The 25,057-nt window shown below is 52.4% G+C and overlaps 1 protein-coding gene across 2 annotated transcripts in view; it reads right to left on the bottom strand.

Moving 5' to 3' along the window:
- Positions 1-9,618, bottom strand: part of SMAD7 (SMAD family member 7) — a 29,860-nt gene extending 20,242 nt beyond the window's left edge. Inside the window, exons 1-3 of one of the 2 annotated variants that reach the window (XM_047086307.1) lie at positions 8,839-9,618; positions 7,477-7,530; positions 1,339-1,413 (exon numbers count right to left, since the gene is read on the bottom strand). In XM_047086307.1, coding sequence (XP_046942263.1) covers positions 1,339-1,413; positions 7,477-7,530; positions 8,839-9,451 — 742 coding nt within the window. In that variant the 5' untranslated portion in view covers positions 9,452-9,618. The remainder of the gene's footprint in view (positions 1-1,338; positions 1,414-7,476; positions 7,531-8,838) is intronic. The other variant, XM_047086308.1, reaches the window with a different exon arrangement.
- Between the last annotated feature and the right edge of the window lie 15,439 nt (positions 9,619-25,057).

The following is a 25,057-nucleotide window of genomic DNA, read 5'->3' as shown; positions in this document are numbered from 1 at the left end:
CTCCTCTTCTTGGCCTTCTTTCTTTCAGGAACTTTCTCAGCCTTAGAAAGCAGAAAAGACGCAGTTCACCCGTTCCAGCATGTTCTCCCTCCTCCACCGCCGCGGTCCCCCCGCCCCTCCCCACACACGATGCCCCCGCCCCTCGCCGGGTCCCTCTTCTTCCTGCCCACTTCTCATTAGGAGCTTTGTGTAAACAATACCCTCTGCGGCAGATAAGTCAAGAGTATATATTGCCCTGAAATAAAAACAAACAAGGGTCTTCCTAAAGGCGTCCTCAGCAAGCTCCGTTCCTGGACAGGAGAGCCTGGGAGGGGCTGGCCAGGATGAGCATGACCATGGCCTAGAGGCAGCATCCAGCCAATAAGAGGTCACCTCACAAAAGAGGACACACCACAGCAGCCCCCCCAGACGGTTCCATCTGAGCCGCCATGCTCCTCTGCCAACGTCCCAGAGGCAAGCAACGACAAATGCACGGAACCCTGGAATTTCTCCCCTACCCCTACCCCCCCCCCCCAACCGGGTGACTCTCCCTCTTGCTTTAGCTGGCTCTTGGAAAATCCAGAGACGGCACACTGGGTGGGAAAATCAGGTAGAAATAGGATGTCTTTTGAAAAAGAGGAAAATGCTTCCTACTTACGTTGCTAATGAGCTCCTACAAGTTTATGACTCTCTTCTCATGCCCCTCAGGGGCAGTGATGCTCAGGCTACCTCCCTCATTCCCATAACCCTCCAGCACTGGCATTCCAGACCTTCCCTCCCGGGTAGCACTGCCAAGTCTCTACTGTCCTCAGTGCTTCCATCCTGTGGCTCCCGTCTCCGGATACGCGCTACAGAATCCTGCACTAAAGCTAGACTGGGAATTAAAACCTGCACAGAAGCATCAAGGACATCTGCGTTGAACTCCCACCCTACGCCTGGGATCTGTCTTCAACGGGTTCCCAAAAGGTGGATCGATCCCCTTTCAAGGCACTCCATGCACTAAGGGCAAGTGCAAGAAAGAGCTTAAGCTTAAACCCATGAACTAATGCCAAAGTCACCGAGCGGAAGCCCCCAGAGCCAGTAGCTGCTTTAACAATAACCATGAAACACAGCATCATGCCAGTCCCCGGCTGGCCCCCACTTCCTCAACAGAGCAGGCCCAGGGTCCTGATGCGTAAGGGACTGCAGAATGGCGAGCTCAAGGGCCAGAGTCGCCACGGATGCATCCAGTTCAAGCACATAAAAGTGAGAATTAATTCCAGACCAGCTGGGGTGGCAGAAGGCCACCCCGATTCCTCTCGTCTCCAGTCATTTCAAGAGGTCTTGAAACTGCCAGGGAAATAAGAGAAAATGTCTCACCTGAAAGCCCCCCAGGGGCCAGATAATTCGTTCCCCCTGTTTCAGCGGAGGAAGGCACAGCATCTGGACAGTCTGCTGTGGATGTGAAAAGGAGAGAAATAAATACACAAACAAATAAATAAAAACACCAAGATTAATTTTTAAGCACATTCTAAACAGCATTAAAGAGAAACCACACATTCCAAACAGCTGGGTCCCCACCGCGATGCTGATTATTAATGGTCTGCTCAGGCTTCGCTGCCCATCAGAAGACAGACCACAGCACCTTGTCACCGGTCTGGGCTCTGGGCAGCCAGTTAATCATTAGTCAAGTCAGGCTCGATGGCAGACTGGCTGGAATTTCTCTTTTATTTCAAGTCCCCCATTGAGGAAACCAGGTAGTTCCCAAGGTCAAAGGAAGCCTGGGCTCTGCTCTCAACCCCCAAGGTGAAGCCTTCCTGTAGATCCAGGGGCCTCTCTGCCACTCCCATAGACCAGTGTCTCCCTCATCTTGTTAGACTTCCCAGTTCTTCAGGACTTTCTCAAGACTGCCCTTGGGCTGAAGGGACTTTTTTCTCTTTTAACTAATGTATCAGAAGTATAATGAGGCATACAAATCTCAAGGACAACCCCATGGTGGGCGCCTGGGTGACTCGGCCGGTTACGCGTCCGGCACTAGATCTCGGCTCAGGTCGTGGTCTCAAGATTGATGGGATCGATCCCGGGGTCGGGCTCTGCCCTGGCAGCACCGAGCCTGCTTGGGATTCTCTCTCTCTGTCTCTGTCTGTCTGTCTGTCTCTCTCTCTCTCTCTCCCCCTCTCTCTGCCCCTTCCCTGCTGGTGCTCTGTCTCCCTCTCAAAATAAATAAACATGAAAAAATTTTTGAATTAAAATAAAATAAAAAGAACCCAACGAATCTTACTCATGCGCACATCTGTATAAAGCCACCGGCACATCAGGACCAAGAAGAAGGCTCCCAGCTGAAGGGGAAATGTTCTACCTCCTTCTAGGCCTGGTCCAAACTCCTCTCTGGAAACCTTCCCGGGCAGCCCCAGACCTGCAAGGCTCCCTTGCCCTTGGTTCCTATAAAATTTTTCTGGCATCCAGCACTTGGAATTCCCTTCTGCCGACTTTGCTCATCTTTTACCTTCAGATCCTGTAAGCCCTAACCAGCCTATAAGCTTCTCTTCAACGTCTCTGTCACCCTCAGGTGCTTAGCACGGTGACCTAAACGCTAACGAGGCTAATGACAATTCTAGCTGAGAAACAGACTCCACAACCTCCCTCAGAGCAATTAAACCAAAACCTAATGCCCACGAAACACAACTAATTAGCCCCATGAAACAAAAGTACACAAGACCCTGAAAGCTCATCATGCATCACTGCCAAGGCCAAACTGAGGGCCATAGTGAGAGGCCGGCTCCGGAAAGGGGCTTCGCGGCTCCACTGCAAGCACACTGGGTTAGATGGTTCAATTCCCGTCCCCCAACCACCCCAGGTCACCAGCAGGATGAACCTGGGGTGTGTTCTACCAGTTTCCCATTGGAACCACTTGGCCACGCTGGCAAACAGGAAGCCAATGGAAAGAGAAGCCCGGAGGCAAGTAAGCCCATTTGGAGTCCTTTATTTAGTAGCCCAGCAGCAGCCTTCATTCCCCAATAAAAGGGGGGGGAGGGACTGAGCATGGCCTACCCAGGGCCCCCAAACCACATCTGGATTTCTGCTGCCTACCCCTCCAACTCTGAGATTCTCTCTCTAATCCCAGAACCTTCGGTCTCCCGCATTCTCTCTCAGGCTGGAAGAACAACTTTTTTTTTTTTTTTTAATTTTTTTTTTCAACGTTTATTTTTTTGGGGGCAGAGAGAGACAGAGCATGAACGGGGGAGGGGCAGAGAGAGAGGGAGACACAGAATCGGAAACAGGCTCCAGGCTCCGAGCCATCAGCCCAGAGCCTGACGCGGGGCTCGAACTCACGGACCGCGAGATCGTGCGACCTGGCTGAAGTCGGACGCTTAACCGACTGCGCCACCCAGGCGCCCCTGGAAGAACAACTTTTCAAGAATTTCAACAGGGGCGTGGGGGGGGGGGGAGCAGAGGGGAGGAGTGGGGGCCATATGCAGAGCAAGAGAGAAAAGACTGTGTGTGTAATCTCATTTTATCAGGATAAAGTGTAATTCCTAACAGGAATATACAGTTTTACAGGAGACACTTAATCAAATGGAAAACAATAGGGGAGCAGAAAATGGAAGCTGCTTGTTAAATGGTGTATACCCTGCACTTTTTAAGCTACTTCGATGGCCTTCACCATGTTCGAGAGGTTTTACCTACCCACAAGCGGAAGACACCCCCACATTAAACAGGAGGATGTATCCACGGCCACTGCCCCCTGCCTTCCTCCGGCTTTGGCTGGCTGAATCCCAGGGGCAAAGTGGGTTTCAAAGGAAGAGCCTGGCATCTCAGGGCAGAGCTGGGACCACATTCAAGGTGTCAGCCTGTCTCAGATCAAAGGTAAGCCAGCTCCGGCAACCACAAGCGTTTTTATGAAATGGTGCTCTGCCCTTCTGCAGAGCCTTTGATCTCAAGAGGGATTTACAAACATTAATTAGGCCTCCCCGCCACCTCTGTGAAGTATTAAAGTATACCTGTTGGACCCGCACCTTGGTAAACTGAGGCGTCACTGACTAGCCCAGGGGGCCACCCAGTGAGCTGGGCCGTGAGCTAGAGTTGAGCGCTCATCCAGCCCATCCCACAGCTCTCCCTCCCCAGGGGGCCCAAGTCCTCACTCTTCCCTGCAGGTAGTTAGGCCCAGACGGCCTCAGCATCCAGACTGGCCTCCTCAAGCTACTGCAGGGCTCATAAAGGTCCAAGAGGCCACACCCCCAGCCCTCACCCAGAGACAGAGGTCCAAAGCCAGTGTCTCAGCCTCTGCCTGTGTCCCCAGCTCTCCAGGGCCCAGGATGCACCCACTCTAGGCTCTAGGCCATTCCTGGCTCTTATCCACCGTTAAACATTACCAAGCACCCAGTAAGTGCTGGGTTCTCTGGGAGAAAAAGACAGTCCTTGAAGACGCAAGCCTGGGGACCAGCCAAGGAATGAGCTGTACAAGGAGCACAAGGTGAAGGGGCTGGGGATTCTATTCCTCTCACCAAGAGAGCTCAGATATTCCCGTCAACATAGTTCTGAGCTTCCCAAGAGCCACCGGGGCCCAAGGAGCCCCAGCCCCGCTCCCCCAACCACACGCTCAATGTCCCAGCTCTGCCCCAATCCACAGCTGCCATGAACCCTGGTTAGAGCACAATCCACTGCATGGGAATCATCCACATTTTCAGGCAGGCACATCATTAGGCCTGTAGAATGAATGAACGAACCAATAAATGAGCAAATGAATGAATCATCTAACTCTTAACTCTTTGATCAACTAGATTTACAGAGGCCCAGAAAAATTAGGAGACGGTGAGTTAAGAGGTAAAAGCAGGCCTAGATCCCAGACTTCTCAACTACCCTTTGGAGGCTTGATCTACCAAATGGGTGCTGGTCACCTGGGACCCTGGCCTAAGCAAATCCAGTGTCCCCAGCAACATCCTCAACTCCAGCCATTCTGGGAAGTCTTGCACACCATCAGATGCAGAGGACACAGGGAGCAGGGCCCACATAGCAACCCCTCAGCATCCCCCCCGCCCTCCACAACATAAGTTCTACTTTCGAACAGCATGTTCCTATCCCTTGCGGGAGAGGAAGGAACCTTCTTGACTTCAGATAGTCACAAGTCACAGCCACCTTGCCCTTTGGTTCAGGTATGTCTAACCCTTCCCGGAAGATCCTACTGGTTTGGGACCGCCTAGCACCCAGGTCCCTTCCCCAGTTCCCTTCCCACCACCTCTTCCCAAGCTGGAGACTTCACAGAAGGGATTCCCTTCGTTGTGTAGCCAGTTAAGATTTTAACAGCTGTCCATTATAAAACCTGGCTCCTGGTTCTCACCTAGTCACCCCAGACCAAAACTTCAACCTGGGGCTCACACACTCAAGAAAGCAAGCAGCTGACCTGAATTTCCCAGCCAAGTACTCTCCTCCCATGTACAAGGTGAAGACGAAAAGCGGGGGCAGCATCCCATCTGTGTGTGTGACCTCAACGGCCCTGGCCCTGGCCACAGCAGCCGGCAAAACCGGCCCCAGACCTGTCCCTAGCCCCACGGTTCCCAGACCTGGCTGCCCTCCAGCAAGTCGGGACAGTTCCTTCCACAGGGGCATGGCCTGTACCACCTCACGTCCTTCCACGACAGGGCCTTTTCTCATTCCCTTTCTTGTTTTGTTTTAAACAAAACGTTTTGGGTGAGTAACCAGCTGTTTGAGTTTCCGATTGGCAGGTTAATCACTTCCTATTGGCTGATCTGGAAAACTTTTTCTCCCCCTTGGAAATGGCACATTCCTGTCTTTGTGGCTTCTCTGTTTACACACATTTTGCTACCTAATGTCAACACTTGCTAATGAATAAATATATCACTCCACTCACTGCAAATGAGGTCCTGGCCTGGCAGAAGGACCGCCTGAATCCTGGGAACAGATTTATCCTGATATCTCTGCAGGAAACCCGGGAGAATTGCGGCCCTTCTGGTCTACAGTTTTAGGGGGTTTCTGGGAGCATTTATTCACCCCTAGCAATCTTTACTCCTGGGGCCAAGGTGACCGGTCTTTCTCTCTTGCAAGGAATCCCTCCAGATTGGAAGGCTACAGAAGGAGAAACAAAAACGGGGCAGGCGGGGATGGCCCCTTACAGAGCAAACCTCATGAAAGAATTCTGGGTCCTGATGCCAAAAGCCCAGTCAAGTTACATTCTTTGAGAAAACAGAGCTTGGGAATTTCAGTTAGCGTTTGTTACAAATACAGAGAGCCGGTTATCTCCTCATTAATGACCATTTATCTGGTGTTTTGTAAATCGAAAGCAAAATATCACATGCTTTGCAGGCCACTTATTAGACAGGCACCGGGCAGGCAGCAACGCCTCCCGACTTCAGGGAGCGGCGGAGTCCCGGGGGGGCTGGCTGCAGAACATGGGCTTTGGTTACACCGTTCATTAAAGTATTTAATTTATGACAACGCCCCAGCAAAACTTTTAATTAGTGGGGGGAAAGGCCCAACAGCCAAAACTCATGAGGCGGAAGGACTTGTGAATTCCAAGACAGAAATGGGGCCCAACCCTTCACTTCTCCTTCTCCCAGAACCTTGGCAAAAGAAAGATGTCACAAGGGTTGCATTTTTCAGGCATCAGTATACAGGCCTGAAGACCGAGGTTAACAATCCGTACTCCTCAGCTAGGGCATCTCCCGCTGCTTTAAGAAGGCGCTCTGGGACAGTGGGGCCCATCCCTGGAGGCACTGCCAAAGCCCCGTTCTGCTGACCCCTGTGCCCCGTGGCACTGTTACCTCCACAGGATGAGCCCCTGCACTGCCAGCTAGAAGCTGAATACAGACAACCGCCACAGGGCTGGTGCCAGTCTCAAATGGGCTTTTGCTCTGGCCCTGGGCCATCTAGGGACAAAGCAACAGGCAGGCAGAGTTATGCTAAAAACCTGCATGGTCCCGAGCTCGAATTCTGAGAAAATGCGGGCCAGGGCTGACTAGCAGGTGTCAGAAGCACAGAACACCCAGCAGGACGCTGTTGCCTTTACTTCTCAGATTTTCTAAGCTCCTACTTCAAACCAAGACCTGCTCTGCACCTTTGAAACGGGCTTCCCTCTGTCATCAAATTATCCACTCTTCTCACGGATTCTTCTGGCACTCACAAAACTCCCCGAATTCTCCCATCAACCTGTCCTATTTGGCTCTCAAGACACTTCTTCGTGGATCAAATTCCACATGTTAAAGCTGAGCCAATTTGGTTACAGAGTGAAAATACACAAAAGAGGAACAAAAACATCTTTGCAAAAAAGAAAATCATAGTAGAGAGATAGATCTACACACACACACACACACACACACACACCCACTCCAGCCACAACAAAAACAGAAAAATCCACCAAATTTCCAACAGAGGAAACCCAGAACCACCTCGGGGCAAGCCCAGCGCCTCCCCAAAGCCGCTGCCTAGACATAAAAATCCGCGTTCTAGAGGCTCCATTTCTAACTTGAGATAGGAAGGGTATTTTTAAAATCATCTACTCACCAGTTGGTTTGAGAAAATCCATCGGGTATCTGGAGTAAGGAGGAGGGGGAGACTCTGGAATTAAAAAAGTAAGAGAAAATAAAGGCCGAGCCATGAGAAAGAGAGATAGAAACTTATGATAACAGAGACATTCTTTTAGCCCAACTGTTTGTCTTAGCTGTGGGGGTTGGAGGCAGGGCCGCGAGGCGGTGATTGCCTTGATATTTAGCTGTCAGATAAACAAAAGAGGCCGCCTGGCGCCAGCCTCGGCGCTCAGCTCCTCCACGTCTGCAGCCGCCGCCGCCGCCGCCGCCGCCGCGCTCCGCCGGCCCGGCTGGAAACCACCGGCTCGGGCCGCGCACTTCACAGTTCACGGGGCGGGGAGCGACAAAGCCCCCTCCCCGCCCCCGCCCCCCAGGGGTGCAATTCACCCCGCCCGCCCCCCTCCCGCCGCACCGCTGCACGCCCGCGCAGAAACTCGGGGATCCCCATTCCCAGCCCACCCGGGAGACGCGCCCCAAGTGCGCTGGTGAACTTGGGAGGATCTGTGGGCGCCCGAGGTACATCCCCCGCTGTGCACAGAGACGTGGAGAAACGGGAAGCAACAGAGGAGGCTGGGAGGAAAAAGACAGGGAGGCTGGGGTCTCAGAGGCGAAGCCCAGGCCCTGGCGCAATAAAAGGGCAGCAAAGGCACAGAGGCGCTGGGGGCAGACCATCCTATAGTCCACTGTGTGCTTTACTGAAAGAAAGGAAAAAGTTGGGGACACCCAACTTCTGATCGCTTGCTCTTTTCCATCCTGGCTGGCTGGCTTGAGAGCGGGTATCCAGTCCTGCCTCCCATCCTAACCTTCTTTGCCCCAAGACCCCAGAGCTGCGGGGCCGGGGAGTATCCCGACCTGACTGTCCTTATTTACTAAAGGAGCAGAGACTTTCCAGCCTCTACAACTCGCTTCTCCCAACCTTCCTCGGCGGGCCTGGCCCGAATCCAACTCGGCCACACACCTCAGTGCTTTTCCGGGTGCAGGGGAGGCGTGACCCCCACTTCTCTCTGCACCGCCTAGCTGCTGTGGAAATGAAGGCATTTAAATTTTGAGCCGCGTGTCTGTGGAGTGCGTGCACAAGCTGTGCCCACAGCCCACCTCGGGGCAGCAGAGGAGAAAAAACTGGAAGGGAACCCCCAGGGAATGCCCTTGCAGATTCCCCTTGTCCTTTCTCTACTTTTGTCCCTAAAGGCTCTTCCCAGGAGGGGATGTACACCGCCCCCCCTCCGGAGAGGTGGCGGCTGCACACACATACACACACAGCCCGGGAGAGTGGGGGTTCTTCTACCACTTGCGCGCCAGGGGGAGGAGGCAAGAGGGTGGGCGCAGAATAACTTCTTACCTAGTTCGCAGAGTCGGCTAAGGTGATGGGGGTTGCAGCACACCAGCTCGGGGTTGATCTTCCCGTAAGATTCACAGCAACACAGCCTCTTGACTTCCGAGGAATGCCTGAGATCCGGCCACCTGAACACTTTGCACAGCAGGAGGGGGAGCGAGTAGGACGAGGGCGGCTGCGCGGGCTGCGAGCCGGCGGGCGCCCCCAGGCCCAGCCTGCAGTCCAGGCGACCGGGCAGCAGGAGGCACGCGGTGCGCGTACCGCCGCGGGACTCCACGGCCTGGAGCAGCAGCTCCAACTGCCGTTCCTTCAGTTTCTTGAGCACCGAGTGCGTGAGCGCCTTCAGATCCGCCTCGGCGCCCCCGGCCGCGCCGGCGCCCGTGGCTGGGGGGTGGGGATGGTGGTGACCTTTGGCACCTCTGACCGCCTTGCCCAGGCAGCAGCCAGCCCTGCCCGCGCCGCCGCCACCGGCCCCATGCGCCCGGCCGTCCGTCGCCCCTTCTCCCCGCAGCTCGCCTCCTCCTCCGCCTCCCCCCGCGCCCTCCTCCTCGTCCTCGCCGCCGGGCGCACGGCTCCTCCAGAGACGCCGGACGAGCGCAGATCGTTTGGTCCTGAACATGCGGGGCGAGGAGGCAAGGAGAAAAGTCGTTTGCCGGCTAAGGAGCGAACATGACCTCCGCACACCATGAAGAAGTCGGGCGCCGAGTTGGGGCAGCAGGCGCAGGCGACAGCAGCAGCAGCAGGGGCCCGGGCAGGAGCGGCGGCGGCCCGAGGGGCGCTCCGTGGCATGCGCCAGTCTCCCGGAGGCCGGGGCGCGCGCGGGGGCCCGGGGGCGCCCGCCGGGGCTCGGGGGCCTGCGCTCTGGCTGCCCCACCCCGCGCGGCCCGCGCCGAGCGCGGCTCTCGGGCCCCGGCGCACCCCGGAGGAACGCGGCCGCCGCTTCCCTGGGGGCGGCGAAGCCTGCCCCGGTCGGCGCCTCCCAAAAAAGAGGCCCCCCCGCAGCGGCTCCCGAGTGTCGGGCTCGCCAGCCTCGGCTTCCTACATGGAAGATCCGCGGGGGCAAAAAACGAAAAGGCTTTCGGCTGGGCTGCTGGAGGGAGGAAAAAGCCTCTCTCCCCCTTGCTAAGCAACTTAATTTGGGGGTGGGGAGAAACAGGCAATTAAAAAAAAAAAAAAAGCAGGCACGCGATTTATTTTTTTCCTCTATATCCTTAGTAACCGGATCTCCTCGAATTCCGTGCACACGAAGACTCGGAGGAGGGGGCCGAGTGGACTTCACCCCACATGAGATGTCTGGCGAAATGAGAAGGCTCTCAAAAAAATCTAAGAACCAAATATGCAAAGCCCAAAATGAAAAACACCACCTCCTCGCACCCCCGGAGGTCTGGGGGCGTCCGGCTGGAGCTGGGGTTTAAAAAAAGAAAATGTTTACAAAGTAGAACAAGACGTTTGAGGGGTGGAAAAAAAAAAAACGTATCCACGAGTTACATCCCCTTTTTTCCTTGCAGAGCCCCGCTGGTCTTCCTTTCCTTTTCTTCTGCCAAGGGAAAAAAAAAATCGTATATTTTTTTAATCCACAGAAAGCTCTGGCTAGGCTGCTTCAATCCTCGGCATCTGCGTGTTTGGGGGGAGTCTGGTCTTTCCTCCTGCGCTCCCGGGGGCCCCGGTCCTCGGCGGGGACTTCCTCGGGGCTGGCGGGGGCACAGGGGCAGAAGATGCTGCGGCGGCGGCTGCGCCCGGCGGGGCTGACAGCGCGGGGGAGGGCGGCGCGGCGGCGGCGGCGGCGGCGGCGGGCCCCTGGCGGGTCGCGCGCTCTCGCCCTCCTGGGCGCAAGCTGCTCACTAATGCGGGGGCCGCCGGCGCCCCCTCCCCTGGCCGCGGCTGGCCGCCTGGACTCCCCGTAGGAGCTGCTCGCCCCGACCCGGCTGCGGCGGCAAGGAGGCCCGGGTGTCCTCACGCCGCCTCCTCCACCGAGACTCTCCTCGTCGCGCCCGGGAGCCTCCTTGTCCCCCGTCCGCCCTCTCCTGGCGCTCGGGTCCTTCTGCCGCCGCCGGAGGCTCGCCGCGCCGCACTCAGGGTCTCCGGGGCCGGACGCTCGGCAGCTCGGCGCCGGCGGGCTGGCTCTGTCTCGGGCAGCTCTCTCCCGCGCGGCGAGCGGACCGAGCACGGCGCCCGGCTGGCTCGGCTGGCGCGGCTCGGGGACAGGCTGCTCCGTGCGCCGAGCGAGTGAGCGAGTGTGCCCGCGGCTCGCCGCCTCCCGCAAGGCCTCCCGCCCCCGCCCCCTTCCCTCCCCCTTCCTCCCCCTTCGCTCCCCCGCCCCCAGCCGCCGCCGCCGCCGCCGCCTCCTCCCCGCCCCCCGCTCCCCCCCCTCGGGCCCTCTGCTCTGCTGGTTCCACTGCGCAGTGGCGCGCCCGGCTCCGGCCTCGTCACGTGGCCGTCTAGACACCCTGTCGCTTTAAAAAAAAAAAAAAAAGCGATTGTGTTTCGCAAACAACAGATCGGGTTTCTAAAAGCTATTTCTCCCCCCCCACACACACACCCCCGCCACCGCCACCCCCTCCCCGGTCTGCAGAAGGGGTACCACTCGGGGGGTGGGGGTGCGGGTAAAGGTGGGGAGCTGAGGAGCTCCCAGAATCGACGGAGACCTGGCCGGATCAGAGGAGAAATGGGAAAACCCAAAAGCACCGAGCGGGCTTCGCCGGAGGGTTTTCAAGCGGAACGAACCGGTCGGCGGCCCGATTTAGACGCAGCCGGGGGAGCTTCGCAGCGGCTGTCCCGCGCGCGCTCGCCCTAGCGCTTCATTCATTCGTTTTGTTTTAAAGGCCCTGGCGGCGGATCCCCTGGCCGCGCTGGAGGGAAGGGGGAGGAGAGCGCTGTCTCCGTTTTAAAAGACATTTACACCGGACTGGACCGCGGCCCTGGGAAGTGTGCGCTGGAGGGAACAGCCGGGCCGCCGAGGGCGGGGAGGCGGCGCGAATGTGACCTCAGCGGCGGCCGCGCGCTCCCTCCCGCCCTCTCCCGCTCCGGGCTCGGGTTTCTAGGACTGCCTGGAGAAGTGTGTCTTGTGCACAGCTCTGGAATGCATTTGGCCGGCTGACGAGCTGCGAGGGGCAGCATCCAGGCGGGAGAAGGGGCGGGGGCGAGGTGGGGGGTGGCTCTCCGGCCCCGCCGCCGGCAGGTTTCCTCCGGAGCCCGGAAGACCTCCGGCACCCCGCCTCCCGGCGCGGGAAGGTTACCTTTCCGAGCAGACCTGCCTAGGGCATGCATATGCACGCACGGCCTGTTTCTGCGCCCTTCTCGGCTCCGTAGCGTTCAAGGTGCTCAGGGTCATAGAGTTTAGCCCCTGACCCCAGGTTCGGGAGAAGCAGAGACCCAGCTAGCAGATTACGGCAAGGAAATGGGGTAAGGCCTTGGTAGGGCACACGACCAGAATGCGTTTATTTCATGAAAACTGATGGTACTGAGAAAAGAAATGATTTAAATATATACGCATCACTGTTGACGAGGCCACTAGTTGGCATGGTGATCTAACCTCACAGATTATTCAGTGAAATAAAAAAGATTTTTTTTAAGGGATTTACAATTGTGATATCAGGACAACAGTGAACCTCATTGGGGATGAGATGAACGACGAATCTTCAGGAAAGGTGCGATGTACTATTTTCAATATCCCAGTTAAATTATACCTTCTTAGAAGGAAATGGGACAGATTAATTTTAGCTTTACAGTTCAGCCCCCTCCCCTCCAGCAATTTAAGAGGCGCCTGACAGGCAGTAGATGCTTAATAAACATTGAGGAACCAACATAGGATGCAAAGGGGGCATTTGGACTGCTCCCCCCTGATCTAACAAAAGCACCTTTGGAGATTAAAATGTGAGAGAAAATCAGCAATGTTGCTTACACCATCAGCTCCAGGCAAGAGACCCCTGAAGCTTGTTGACTTGTAAGACACAGGGGAGGGGTGCCGAGCAGTGTAGAAATGTATGTAGGACAGGGCAGAAGCTGGCATTCTAAACGTTTACTTTGTAAGGCCACATAGCTGCAATTGTGTAAGGTCATAATTTTATTGTAAATAAAAATGTTGCCTAGTGAAAAGGGCATTGAGACCGTGTGTGTGTGTGTGAAACTTTGTAAAGAAGCACCTTGCAAACTTGCAAACACAGCAGCAAGAAAGCCCCAGGAAGAAATGGATGAGTGGCTCTGGGTGATCCCATCATCATAGGCAGGAAAGACAAAAGAGACAGAAATAAGATTTCTGAGAAATACACAATATACTCCCCTTAGAAAGGCTTATTAAGAATCCCAGGCTAGCTGTCAGAAAACCTGATTCCAGGCTGGGGCTCTGCCCTCACTGGTTAACTAACTTGCACCAGTGGTTATCCTCACGTTTGGCCTCGGCCGTATACTTGGCAGGGATTAAAAAGCTTTCTGGGCAAGTTTCCTACCCTCACAGGGTCCCATTCCCTCTCTCTGCTCTGGGCCTCCCTACACGATCTTTGCTTTTCAAGAGAGGCTAGGCTAGGCTGCAAAGTGACAAGGACATAAATAAGGGAAAGCAAATGTCATAATTCTAATTAAGCATCTTGGCTAAATGGAGAAGCTGAAGACTCTTTTAGAAATCTGGCCAATGGTGCTAATAGTCTGTGATGAGAGGCCAGAGCACACACAGGGCAGGTAGATTTAGTGGGTGTTTCAGGAGCTGAATCTGACATCACAGCTTGTCTGAGTACAGCATGCATATACTTGCAGAGATATGTTCCCATAGAGTGTAATTGTGGGTGTTTTAATTCAGGCGTCACCTCTCTCTTACCCTCTGTCCACAGCTTTCCTCCATTTTACTACCCGACGTAGATGATGGCTGGGATGCTGGGCAAGTAGCAGCAGTGATTGGTGCTGCCTTATGGCTCCCTGACATCCCCTGAATCAGTTAACATCCCAAGCCTTCCTGAGAGCCAGCCCCGCCCCACTGCATTCTTGTCCCTTTCCTTTCCAAGAAAGAAGCCAGCCCAGGGAGGAACTCCTGGCTGGCTGGTGTGCCTAGAAAGGGAGTTCCTTTCGTCTCCACAGGCACAAGCGAGACTGACAAGCACCCCGTTTCAAGCTATTCTGATCCTTAAAAAAAAAGAAAGAAAGAAAAAGTTTAGAGTTCACCCAACTATTGTGAATGAGTTTGATTCTAATCATTTGCTGGCAGGGAATATGGAATAAAATATCTCATTTGCAGTGGTTTATTTCCTGTTGTGGCTTCTATTTTCATCTTTTAGTCACTTTGGTGATAGTAATCAAACCCTAATCATGGTGCAGCCACCAGTCACAGAGACCAAAATAACTTGCAGCAGCGTTATGACAAACAAAGATGGACTCAGCTAAAGACCCGGCTACTTAATCACTGGCCACTGGCACCGGGAGGACGGCGGGGGCTGCCACTCGACCGACCGTGGGCGAAGCATCTAGTTGAGGGAGGAAGCCGGAGGGAAGTTGCTCCCCAGCAGGCAGGGCCCCAGAGTACACGAGGAAGGGGAGCTATGCTAGCCTGGAGGAAGCAGAGGACAAGCAGGTGAACTCCCCACAACTGTCAGGGGACAGAAAAAGGGAGCAAAAGAGCATCTGCAAAGGCCACACCTACAAGCAACGCTCAGCAAAAGCCAAAAGCACAAACAAACAAACAAACAAAAAACCCTCCTGCCTGAGGAAGCCAGGCTTCTTCCTTGCAGTACTTTTCTCATTTCCAATGGTTCTGGGAAGAGAGGGGCAGAGAGGCCCCGAGCACATGTGGGTGTGTGTGTGCAGGCAGGGCTGAGGACAGGGGTGAGGCAGGGCTGAGGCTTTGCTCTTGCAGAAGCCAAAAGAAGAAACCATTGAAGGGGCCAAAAAAGTGCTGGAAAATATCGACATTTCTTGCACAACCGTCCCCTGAAAAATGTGTGAGTGAGCTCTAAACCATCCTGGGCTGGCAGCATTACAAATGGAAGCAATGGTTCATGAACGGAAGATGGCATGAGTGAGGCCGATGTGGCCATCAGCACTTCTTGGCTTATCTTAGAAGAACAGGAACGTAAGTGAATGAAAATGCATCTAATTCACAATCGAATAAAGATGCTCATCAAATATTCTCGTAGTACAGACATGCTGTCAGCTGATCCGTAACATTTGCCAGGTGGCTGTGCAGGGAGGGCCCTCAACTCAGTACAGGGTGCTGGGGGAAGGGGCAGGATGAAAAGAACATTGTTCTGGAGGAACGAGAGGAACATCCAGAAAAAGTCAAGATCGAGGACAACAGAGACATTCAACTATACAATCACATACAGATATGGTTCCCTCTAGGGACACCCACTGCATGGCTGACGACCAGAGCAGGGTGGGAAACTTAACTTTTTGTGCCTTTATAAATTTTGCACCATGTGAATGTGTTACTTATTCAACAATAGACAGATTTCAAGATTTGAAAGCGACAAAAAACTCTGCCTGCTTTTCTCGTTTCCTGAAATTTGCTGTTCTGATGTCCTTGTAGAAAAGGACGAGTTGGCAAGGTCCCACGTGGAAGGGAGGCCGTAGACAGCTTCTCTCTCTGTGGGGCAGTTACTACAGGAAGGCCGATGACAACAGAGGCCAATGTGTCATCCCAGACGGCAAGGGTGGAGGCTGCCTCGTCATGACCCTGGCGGGAGTCAGTGAGGAAACACGCCAGTCCTAATCAAAAGTCATTCTAGATATCAGTCAGGTGCAAGTCCTAACACGGGCCGGCTGGCCTCATAAATACTCATGTCGCGACAACCAGAGACACAGGAAGGAGCCTGCCCGATCTGAGAAAATGAGAGCCTCGCGTTTTGGAACAGAAATGTGTTCGCATGATTTCTCGATCCATTCAGCCAGCATCGATTCAAAATGTGATGCCAACCACCCGGGGAGATGGCTCAGGGATGTGAAGCCAATACTAAGTAGTGTCTGCCCTCAAGAGGCGCATCATCTAGAAGGGAGTTAAAATATGAAAACAGTCAGGGCGCCTGGGTGGCTCAGTCGGTTAGGCGTCCGACTTCGGCTCAGGTCGTGATCTCCTGGTTAGTGAGTTCAAGCCCCGCATCGGACTCTGTGCTGACAGCTCAGAGCCTGGAGCCTGCTTCGGATTCTGTGTCTCCCTCTCTCTCTGCCCCTCCCCGGCTCGTGCTGTCTCCCTCTCCTTCAAAAATAAAAATAAAATATGAAAATAATAAATCCTTGCAAAATGTGACCAAAGCCACCCTAGCAGGAAGAATGGAGGCGCTTTTTTTCTTGAGAACGAAAACTCAAGCAGCTTATTCTCTCTGGGAGGGGTCTTGAAAGTTTCTCAAAACAAAGATTTCACACTAGTTGGCTGAGTTGACTAACCAGGCAGAGAGGTGTTCAAGGTACCAATGGTCACACGCAGAAGAAACACACGAAAAAAAAATCGTTGTTTTCTGTCAGCTTGGAGGTAACTCTTCAGAACCCCCACCATGCTTGTCATTTTAAGTATCTAACTTTATCCCCAAACACTCCTGAGCCTCAGGAAGTCCACGATGGACGTGAAGCTTCCGCAGTAGGTTTTCGGGGGATCATCTCCCTCAGCATAAAGTTTTCTTCGTAGAGAGGATTTGCAGGACGGACACTAGTCGGTCTATAGTTACAGAAAGTTTCTCCTCAAATAACTGGGGGAATTTCCATGATCTCCCCTTCTCGAATCAACAGCCGGGCCTCACTTGTGTCAGACTGGTTCACGTCAGGAAATGATGCCAGTTTCAACACAAGTGCAAGGGAAGTGCCTTCAACAGTGGAGTAGGCCTGTGACAGTTCAGTAACAGGAGTGCTTAGACAGTCCTCTCAAATACCAACAACAAAAATTATTATTCCCCACCGCAGTACAGACAGTCAATTTGGGGGATTGCCACAGGCACTACAAAATAAGTACATAAATAGAAAAGAAAAATATATTTTAAAGACAGCAAGGCAAGGAAATCGATGTTGAAACTAACCAACCGGACACACCCTCAGGAACCCTGACCTTTTTCCCCACCGTCCATGCCTGGGGGGCGGGCGGGGGGCCTCCATTCTGAACCTCAAGCAGACTCCATTGTGACCTCAAGCTTTCTAGCTGGGTTCTTTCCAGCTTGTCTCTAGGCTCAGGCAGCACACCCTGAGGGCAGAGGCTCCCCTGAAGGGAGCCGAAACTACATCCCCCCAAGCAAAGAGGACTGCCCTGAGCCAGCAAGACCCCACCCATGATTGACTCCTCGAGGCCCAGACCATGATGGACTTGACCTTCATTGCCCTCCCTCCCCGACCTTTGCCGTACATTTTCCTGATATAAACCTGGAAGTATTTTAAGCACTTTGGAGCCCGTCTTTAAGAAGCTACTCCGCTATCTTCAGGTGTTGGCTTCACAGAAATAAATTCTTTTCTTCTACCACCACTCCTTTCTATGCCTTTGGATTTTGACAGTGGGCAGTGATGGAACGTGATCTGTTTAGGACTCCCCCACCCCCACCCAGCCAGGTGCTCTCGCATTTCTGTGCCCCCTGGCTACAAAGCCACACCCAAGGGGCACCTGGGTGGCTCAGTCGGTTAAGCGTCTGACTTTGGCTCAGGTCCTGACCTCACGGTCTGAGAGTTTGAGCCCCACATTGGGCTCTGTGCTGACAGCTCAGAGCCTGGACCCTGCTTTGGATTCTGTGTCTCCTTCTCTCTCTGCCCCTCCCCCACTTGTGCTCTGTCTCTCGCTCTCAAAAATAAAATAAATGTAAAAAACAAAAAACAAAAACAAAACAAAGCCACACTCAAAATAGATTCCCCCTCCTACCAAAAAAAAAAAAAAAAAAAAGAAGAATCCGAATCGGATTACCAAATTAACCTTAGCTGTTTTCTGATTCCCTCCCCACCCCCCCTGCCATTTTTATCTTTCCCATTCCAGAAGTCATTAGGAGATGAATTCGGTGCTCAGTTCTGCCTAGTATGTGCTGGGTAGGATCCAAGTAACGAGACATCTGGTAATGGTGAATCAGTACCGGCAGCATGCAGAAGGGGTGAATGATGTCTGTAGCAGAGCTTTAGAGTCATGGTGACCACACACACTGGTCCTGGCACGTTCTGGGACCCACCAAAGGAGCCAGGCCTCATGAGTGATGGCAAAGGCATTTCTCCTGGTGAGGACCTCAGGAAACAGAAGGGACCCTCAGCCCAGGTTTAGAATGAAATCTACTCTCCTGCCATTACTAGCTTCTCGGTCTTGGAAAAGCCTGTTTCCACAGTCTGTCTGCTTTCCTCCTGCGACAAACACCGACTTAACATCTTGTGTGTGCCAGACCTGCTGGGAGGTTGCAAGCACAAAGCCCTCACCCCGGGGTTGCGGGACGAGGCGTGGACACACCCCCCAGCACAAGCGCTATGTAAACGAAGTGGCATACAGATGCTAATTGTCATGATTATCATGGATTCGGAGGTCGGGGCCGCCCTGTAAGCTCATTTTGTTTAACCTTCCAAGTAGGAAATGAAGTTTTCCAGGAGAGAAGTGTCCTAGGGATAGGGTGTTGAAAAAGGAAGCCAATTCCCTCGTGTCTGGGACGTTGTGTGGGTTTCCCTAGGACCAGTCGGGACGCTGTCAAAGAAGTAAGGCCAACATCAGAGTTTAAAAGCAAGCCACCAAACAAGCCTGGGAAATCGTTTGCCTAGAACGACACAGGGAGAGCACAATAAAAAGTGTTTCTTGTTCTTTTCTGGCATGACTGCGAGTCAGAAATATTTTCCTGTGTCCTGGGAATAACTTTGTTGGTGATTGTGACAGGCGAGGAGGAAGTAACAAGAGGTCCACCTTCACGGGGACAGAGACACCCAGCGGGCAGAATGCCGCCCTGCTGAGTTCAGTCTCGATCCCCCACGAGAAACCCCGTAAACATTTGTTTTGAAGGCTTTCAAGGTCGGGGGAAATACGCTGTTACTCTGCAGTGCTCAAGTCTGGCCTTTCAATAAGAAACGGTAAGAAAAGTGCAGCGACATGGGGTCGGAGCCGGCAGCGATTTTCAGGGTCCCATTCCCCGACCTGTCATACACGGGAACTCGTCTTCCCGAATCAAGTTTGCAACGTGGGGTGCGTTTTCTCAGGTGCTTCGTTATTCGACATTTTTAGTTCTCTTTTTATGCCTTTTTGACCTTTGAACAGATAACATATGCATAAGGTACACAATTCAAAGGGTACAAAAGGGCACAAAGAAAAGCAAGGCTTCCTTCTGCCCCGGCCCCGACCACACAGGCCTCCCTCCCCTCAAGAAGCAGCCCTCATTACAGCCAAAGGTGCCGAAACTGAGTCAAATTACAAGGCTCCCTTGTGCTTTGAACAGGTGGGTGGCCCCACGTGGCCACAAGCATATCTGACGTCTCCCCTTGGGTGCCTCAAAGAGGGGCTCAAGGTTGTGTTCCAGACAAGGCATCTTCTTCCAGAACCTGCTTCTCCGCCGGAGCTCTGCCCTCAGAGAGCCCACCCACCCGCCTCCACCGGGTGGTGGGCGTTGGCCTTTCTTCCCCCTTTCACACCCAAACCAGCCTTCAACATCTTGTCAATTTTACCTTCAAAGGCACCTCTCAACCCAGCCGCTTTTCCCCAGGCCCTCCCACCACGACCCGCCCCAACGGAAGCCATCGTCACACTCAGGTGACTGACGACAGAGCTTTCCTCATTTCTGCTCTTCCCTCGCTCAGATGCACTGCTGACGTGTCTCGATGCTGGCCTGACTACACCATCACTCAGCAGTCATCCTACGACCCTTGGAACAAAGACAAATTCTTTTCCTTGGCCTCCAAGCCCTGAGCGACCTGCTGCCCCTCCTTCCCCTGGCCGTCACCTCAGAGTCTTCTTTCCGCCCCCGGGGCCTCTGCACCTGCTGTCGCTCAGCCTGAAACGCTTTCCTCTGCTCTCCCACGCCTCTTCCAGGCTCCCAGTCTTTGAGATCAGGTCACCCAGCCACTTCTTTATGCGCCTTCAGAGCCCCAGGCGTCTCTCTTTTGTAGCATTTACAGCACCTGCCATTCTAATCCCTCCTTTAGTGCTGGTCCTCTACCCCCCAACGGTAAGCTCCGTGAGGGCAGGGACTCTGCACAACAGAACCTCTAGAGTAAGCCATCCAAACTCAACCCGTGCCGGCTGAATAAATGACCAATAACAGAGGAATCCATCATTTTATCTGAGATGCTGTCCTTCCTGGATCAGGGATTAATGTGCCCTATCCTTTAGGAAACGGCTGGTCATAGATGGTGTTCATTTACGGATTTATTTAGCAACATCAAATGCTGGCAATCGAGTCAAAAGAGTCCCTCAGTTCAAAGCCTTAAAGTTGATGAATTGTTGCCCGAGCCCAAGGAAGGAATCTCAGACCCGGAGAGACCCTGGAGGACTCTTAAATACTTGACTGAGGGATAAGGTGGCCCCAAGGTTGAGAGGTAATGAAAACTCTCGATGACTTCGGAGTCAGTGCCCTCCGCTCCATGCCTCCCTTTTCTGTCTGGGGGCTTCACGTGCATTGTGTCATGTGGACCCCCAGGAAGATGGACAGCAAACTCTCCAAGATCCCCCAGCTGGTTAGAAGCACCTTCAGGTCCAGAACGCAACTCATCCCCCAGGTTCTCTACTCCCATGTGTCCCATATATCTAAAAGACAACACAGCAGATGTACAGGTACAAAGAAACAGGAAAAAAGAAACCAGCCTGTCCGTCCCCGGCTGGCAGACCCTAGCTGTTTTGCACAGAGTAGGTGCTCTGTGAGGGAATGAAAGAATGTGTGATTGCTACCCCGGCCTCCCTTCCGGGGACTCTCATGGCACTCCTGATCTGTATCTCATCGTTCACAGGATTACATTTCACAGTCCCCAGAGCCCTATTGCCCTGACTGCACCGTGGGCCAGGGGAGCAGGGACGGCTCCCCAGTTCTGTACCCCAACCGTGCGCTGAGTACTGCTCCGGGCACACAGTCTGTCCTCAGGGAGTGGACATTCCTTGGGGAGACAAGTCAATGAATACATAGGAAACGTAATCTCACACAGAAGAGCTCTGGAAAACATGAAGTTGACCAAGGGACCAGGGCTATTTCGGAGCCGAGCGTGGCCGTTTCAGACCTGTGTTTGGGCGGGAGTAAAGATCAGGTAAGGTGCTTCCAGAACAGAGCGATGGGCTGGGCCCAGACCCTGAGACAGGTAAGCCAACATGTTACAGGAACAGTTTGAAAGGCCCGTGTGGCTGGGGGCGGGGGTGGCAGCATGGGAAGAGTGACTGGGATTGCAGAAAAGAGAGATCTGGAGAGGCTAGTTCATGCAGAGCTGCCCAGGCATTTATGCTTCTTAAGCGGAATGTTCTGGCAAACCCAAGATAATGGAGACAATTACCGTTCGAGGGGAAGCGCAAAGCACCCCAGCATTGGAACCAGAAGTGCTGTGTTCAAGCATCAAGCCTGTCACCGTTGGCTGTGTCACCTGAGACCTCGGTTTCTCCATGGAGAAAATGGGGATAATAATACCCACATGGATTAGTCTTGAGATCAAATGAGCCAACCAATGTCCAAGAACACCGTAGAGATAGGGCTACAGAATCACGAAGCAAGAAGAAACTCCAATCAGGCATTGCTGAGCCCGTCATCGAATAGTGTTGAACACTAACGCACTAATACTGATTGACCAGCAAACACTCCGTTTGTCGAATCACTGCTAGATGCGTTTGCGTAGTAAATTTGCTGTTATTTCATGGCTATATATGCAAATATACAGCTCAGGTCCCTTCCTCTTTCTCTCCTTGAACTAACAAGAGCAATTAAGTACGATTCCATGGTGATGATGGTGAAGAAACTGACACCAAAATGATCCGGTATTGACGTTTGTTTCAAATTGCGCAAACGCACTAATCTTACTTTGTAAGAAACGAACAAAAGAAAAACTGCCAAAAGAGGCCTAGGAACACAGACACAGGCTCACTTGTAAAAGCCCCAGGGTCCTAAACCGTTGCCTGGGTTCTGGCCTTTCAGGGGAGCCCCAGGTTCCTTGCACATGCTCTGGCGTCTATTAGATCCTGATGCAAAGCGAGGATGGTCTCAGGCAGTGGGTGGGGTTTGAGATAACCATCTCCTCTTCTGGCCCTCCTCAGGCTGGGGTTGGGGGGTCCCGCCTCCTGGCACATCAGTCTGCTGGACGGCAGCCCTCCTGACCAGTGGCTGTGCAAGTGTTCCTTGCCCAGGCCCTCTGCCTCAACCCTCTGCTCTGCTCCCAGCGTGACTTTGTTCTCTCCCGTGATCCTGGGCTCCAGGGAACACCAGCTCTGTCTTCTGGGAGCCACTGTGGAGCCGGACCAGGGGAGAGACTCCAACAATTGCCTGTGTGCCCAGAACTGCTTACCCATGTAGACTTCTGCTGGTTCTCTGTCCAGCCAGAGACACTTAACAGGCACCTACTGTATGAGTACTAAATCCTTCAGGATGCCAGAGGAGGGTGGGTACACGCATTCCATTTCCCACCCACCTCCCTCCACCCCGCAACAAACCACACTCACCCTTAACCCCAGCCAGCTATCTCCCAATGTCCTCCACTGGCTTGAGAAATACAAAAGTACGCGAGCTCAGCTGGAAAATCCAGGCCCCAGAAGACACTTGACAAATGTGTGTTCTCTTCCTCCTTCTCTCCAGGTGATGGATAGGGCCCCCCCCCGGGGGGGGGGTGGCTATTTTCACCTTCCAAGAGAATATACTCCAATACTCCAGAACTTCGCTGTTTCCTCTGCCTCCACACGGCCTTGCAGCCCAACACTCAATCTCTCATGGAATATTCTTGACACTTTAAAGGATCTGGCCAGCCGTAAGCCAGTGTGGCTGCATTCTTTAATTAATATTTATTGAGTGTCCCTATTAGGTGCCTGGCAAGCACAGTGTGTAGCTAAAATATCTATTTCCTTTCCTCTCCAAGAAAGTACATTCCTGGACAACCCAGGGACGTTGGCATGCCAAGTAAAGAGCAGCACTCCGGCAATAGCAAAAGTGAGTTGGGAGTCAGTGAAGGGACAGAAGCAGTACACAGGGGTCAGGAGATAGGAGCTTGAGTCTTCAGGTCCTGAAACACCAACTATACGACACCCAGGAAGTAGTGTCCCTTCTTGGAATCTGTGTCTACACGCGCGTGATTGATAGTATCACCCTGTCTGCCTCCCAGGGATCTCACAGAAACTAGGTGATATCATGTAAGCCCTGCTTCTCGAAAACTTTAACACGCTACACGAATTCCCGATGTTTTCTCGCAAATAAAATCTTTGGTGCCTTTCTTGGTAGACACAAAAATGGAATCAGGCTTGGTTTCCGATTCTGTGTCTCCCTCTCTCTCTGCCCCTCCCCCGTTCATGCTCTGTCTCTCTCTGTCCCAAAAATAAATAAACGTTGAAAAAAAATTAAAAAAAAAAAAATGGAATCAGGCTTAAAAGAATGGAACCTGGGGAGGTCAAAATCTGACAAATGCCGGTCTGGGCATCAGTTTAGATTCCGAGGCTCTGATCCAAACTATGGAAGAGCTCCTTTATTCTTTGACAAATACTAAATATGTTTATCTTCAGCTATACGTACGTATACGTATATGCATATGTGTATATGTATATGTATACACCCACCACCCCCCACACACACACATTTGGAGGGAGTCCTTTTGGAAGTCCCTTTGCAGAAGCCGGGTGCTACATATCTGTAAATGCAGAAAATTCTATGTAGATACGATACGAATAAATTAGGCCACAAGTTACTATAATACAGAATTAGGTGTGCAAACTTTAGAATTTTTATTTCATGCAATCCTGGCAGACATGTAAGTTCGTTGATCTTTCTGGACAGCGGTAGATAATTTGAACCCAGAGCCTTAAACATGCTCCTGTCAACAAACAAAAGGCTCTGTACACACAATGGAGGGAGGAAATTTTCTGACACAGGCTACACCATGGATGAATCTTGAACACATTATTACTCCGTGAAATAAGCCAGTCACAAAAGTACAAATACTCTGTGACTTCATTTATCTGAGGTATTAGAGTAGCCAAGTTCATAAACAGAAAGTAGAACCAAAGTGTCAGGGGCCCGGGAGAGAAGAGTATAAGAGTTCCCGTTTAATGGGTACAGAGTTTCAGTTTTGCAAGCTGAGAAAAGTTCTGGAGGTCGATCGTGGTGATGGTTGCACAACAGTGTGAATGTGCCTAATGCCACTGAACCGTAATACGCTTAAAAATGGCCAAGATGGTAAATTTTATGTTATGTATATTTTACCGCAATTTAGAAAAATAGTCCTAATTTATGACTCAGTAATCCATCTAGGAATGTATCCAAAGGACATAATCAGAAAAGACAGCAAAGATGTTTGTACAAGACCGTTGACTTAAGTCTTTTGTTTCTTTTTTTAAACTGGAAACAACCTAGGAGGAAAATAATGGTAGAATGAGTAAAGAGATTACAGAATATCTGTTAGGAAACACCATGTAGCCATTTAAAAGCCTGCTTTTGAAAAAGATAGAATGACATGGCAAAAGACTCATAAGAAAGAAGATTCAAAACCATCTATCTCAATTTTGGAATATGTTTACGGGTGTAATTGGAAGGAAAGAAGGTCGTAAGGAAATAAACCGGTGGTTATCTCTGGGTGGTAGGGTTTATAGATGCATTTTTATGTTCGTCTTTATTTATTTATTTTTAAGTTTATTTATTTTTGATAGAGAGAGGGAGAGTGCAAGCCAGGGAGGGCAGAGAGAGAAGGGGACACAGAATCCAGAGTAGGCTCCAGGCTCTGAGCTGTCAGCACAGAGCCCAATGAGGGGCTCGAACCCGTGAACCATGAGATCATGACCTGAGCCAAAGTCAGATGCTTAACCGACGGAGCCACCCAGGTGCCCCCTTTATATTCGTCCTTATATGTTTCCTAATACTCTATGATGAGTATGTATTAATTACTTTTTATGGGGAAAATGATAAATGAATATGAAAAAGACTTTAGAGCCTGCAAGAGTGTCTCTGGATCCCTGCTGGATCTGGGAATGGTCAGGAGGTGGTTCGCACAGGCATAACGTATGATTCCAACAAGGTCTCCTGCGGATGCATCAGACCTGCAATGTACATGGTCTGCCTGCAAAGTACCAGGGCACAATGCGGATATTTGAGATAAACATTTGTGATTAGGTAACTGTGGCCCCACATGCTTTATACTGCTTTGGGGCATCTGC

Source organism: Lynx rufus, unplaced genomic scaffold (genome assembly GCF_022079265.1).
Source record: "Lynx rufus isolate CCGP_SWC_20201006 ecotype Redwood Valley unplaced genomic scaffold, mLynRuf1.p SCAF_20, whole genome shotgun sequence".
Taxonomy (NCBI): Eukaryota; Metazoa; Chordata; class Mammalia; order Carnivora; family Felidae; genus Lynx; species Lynx rufus.
Note: the sequence above shows the minus strand (reverse complement) of the source record. Positions and strands in the feature narration are given on the sequence as shown.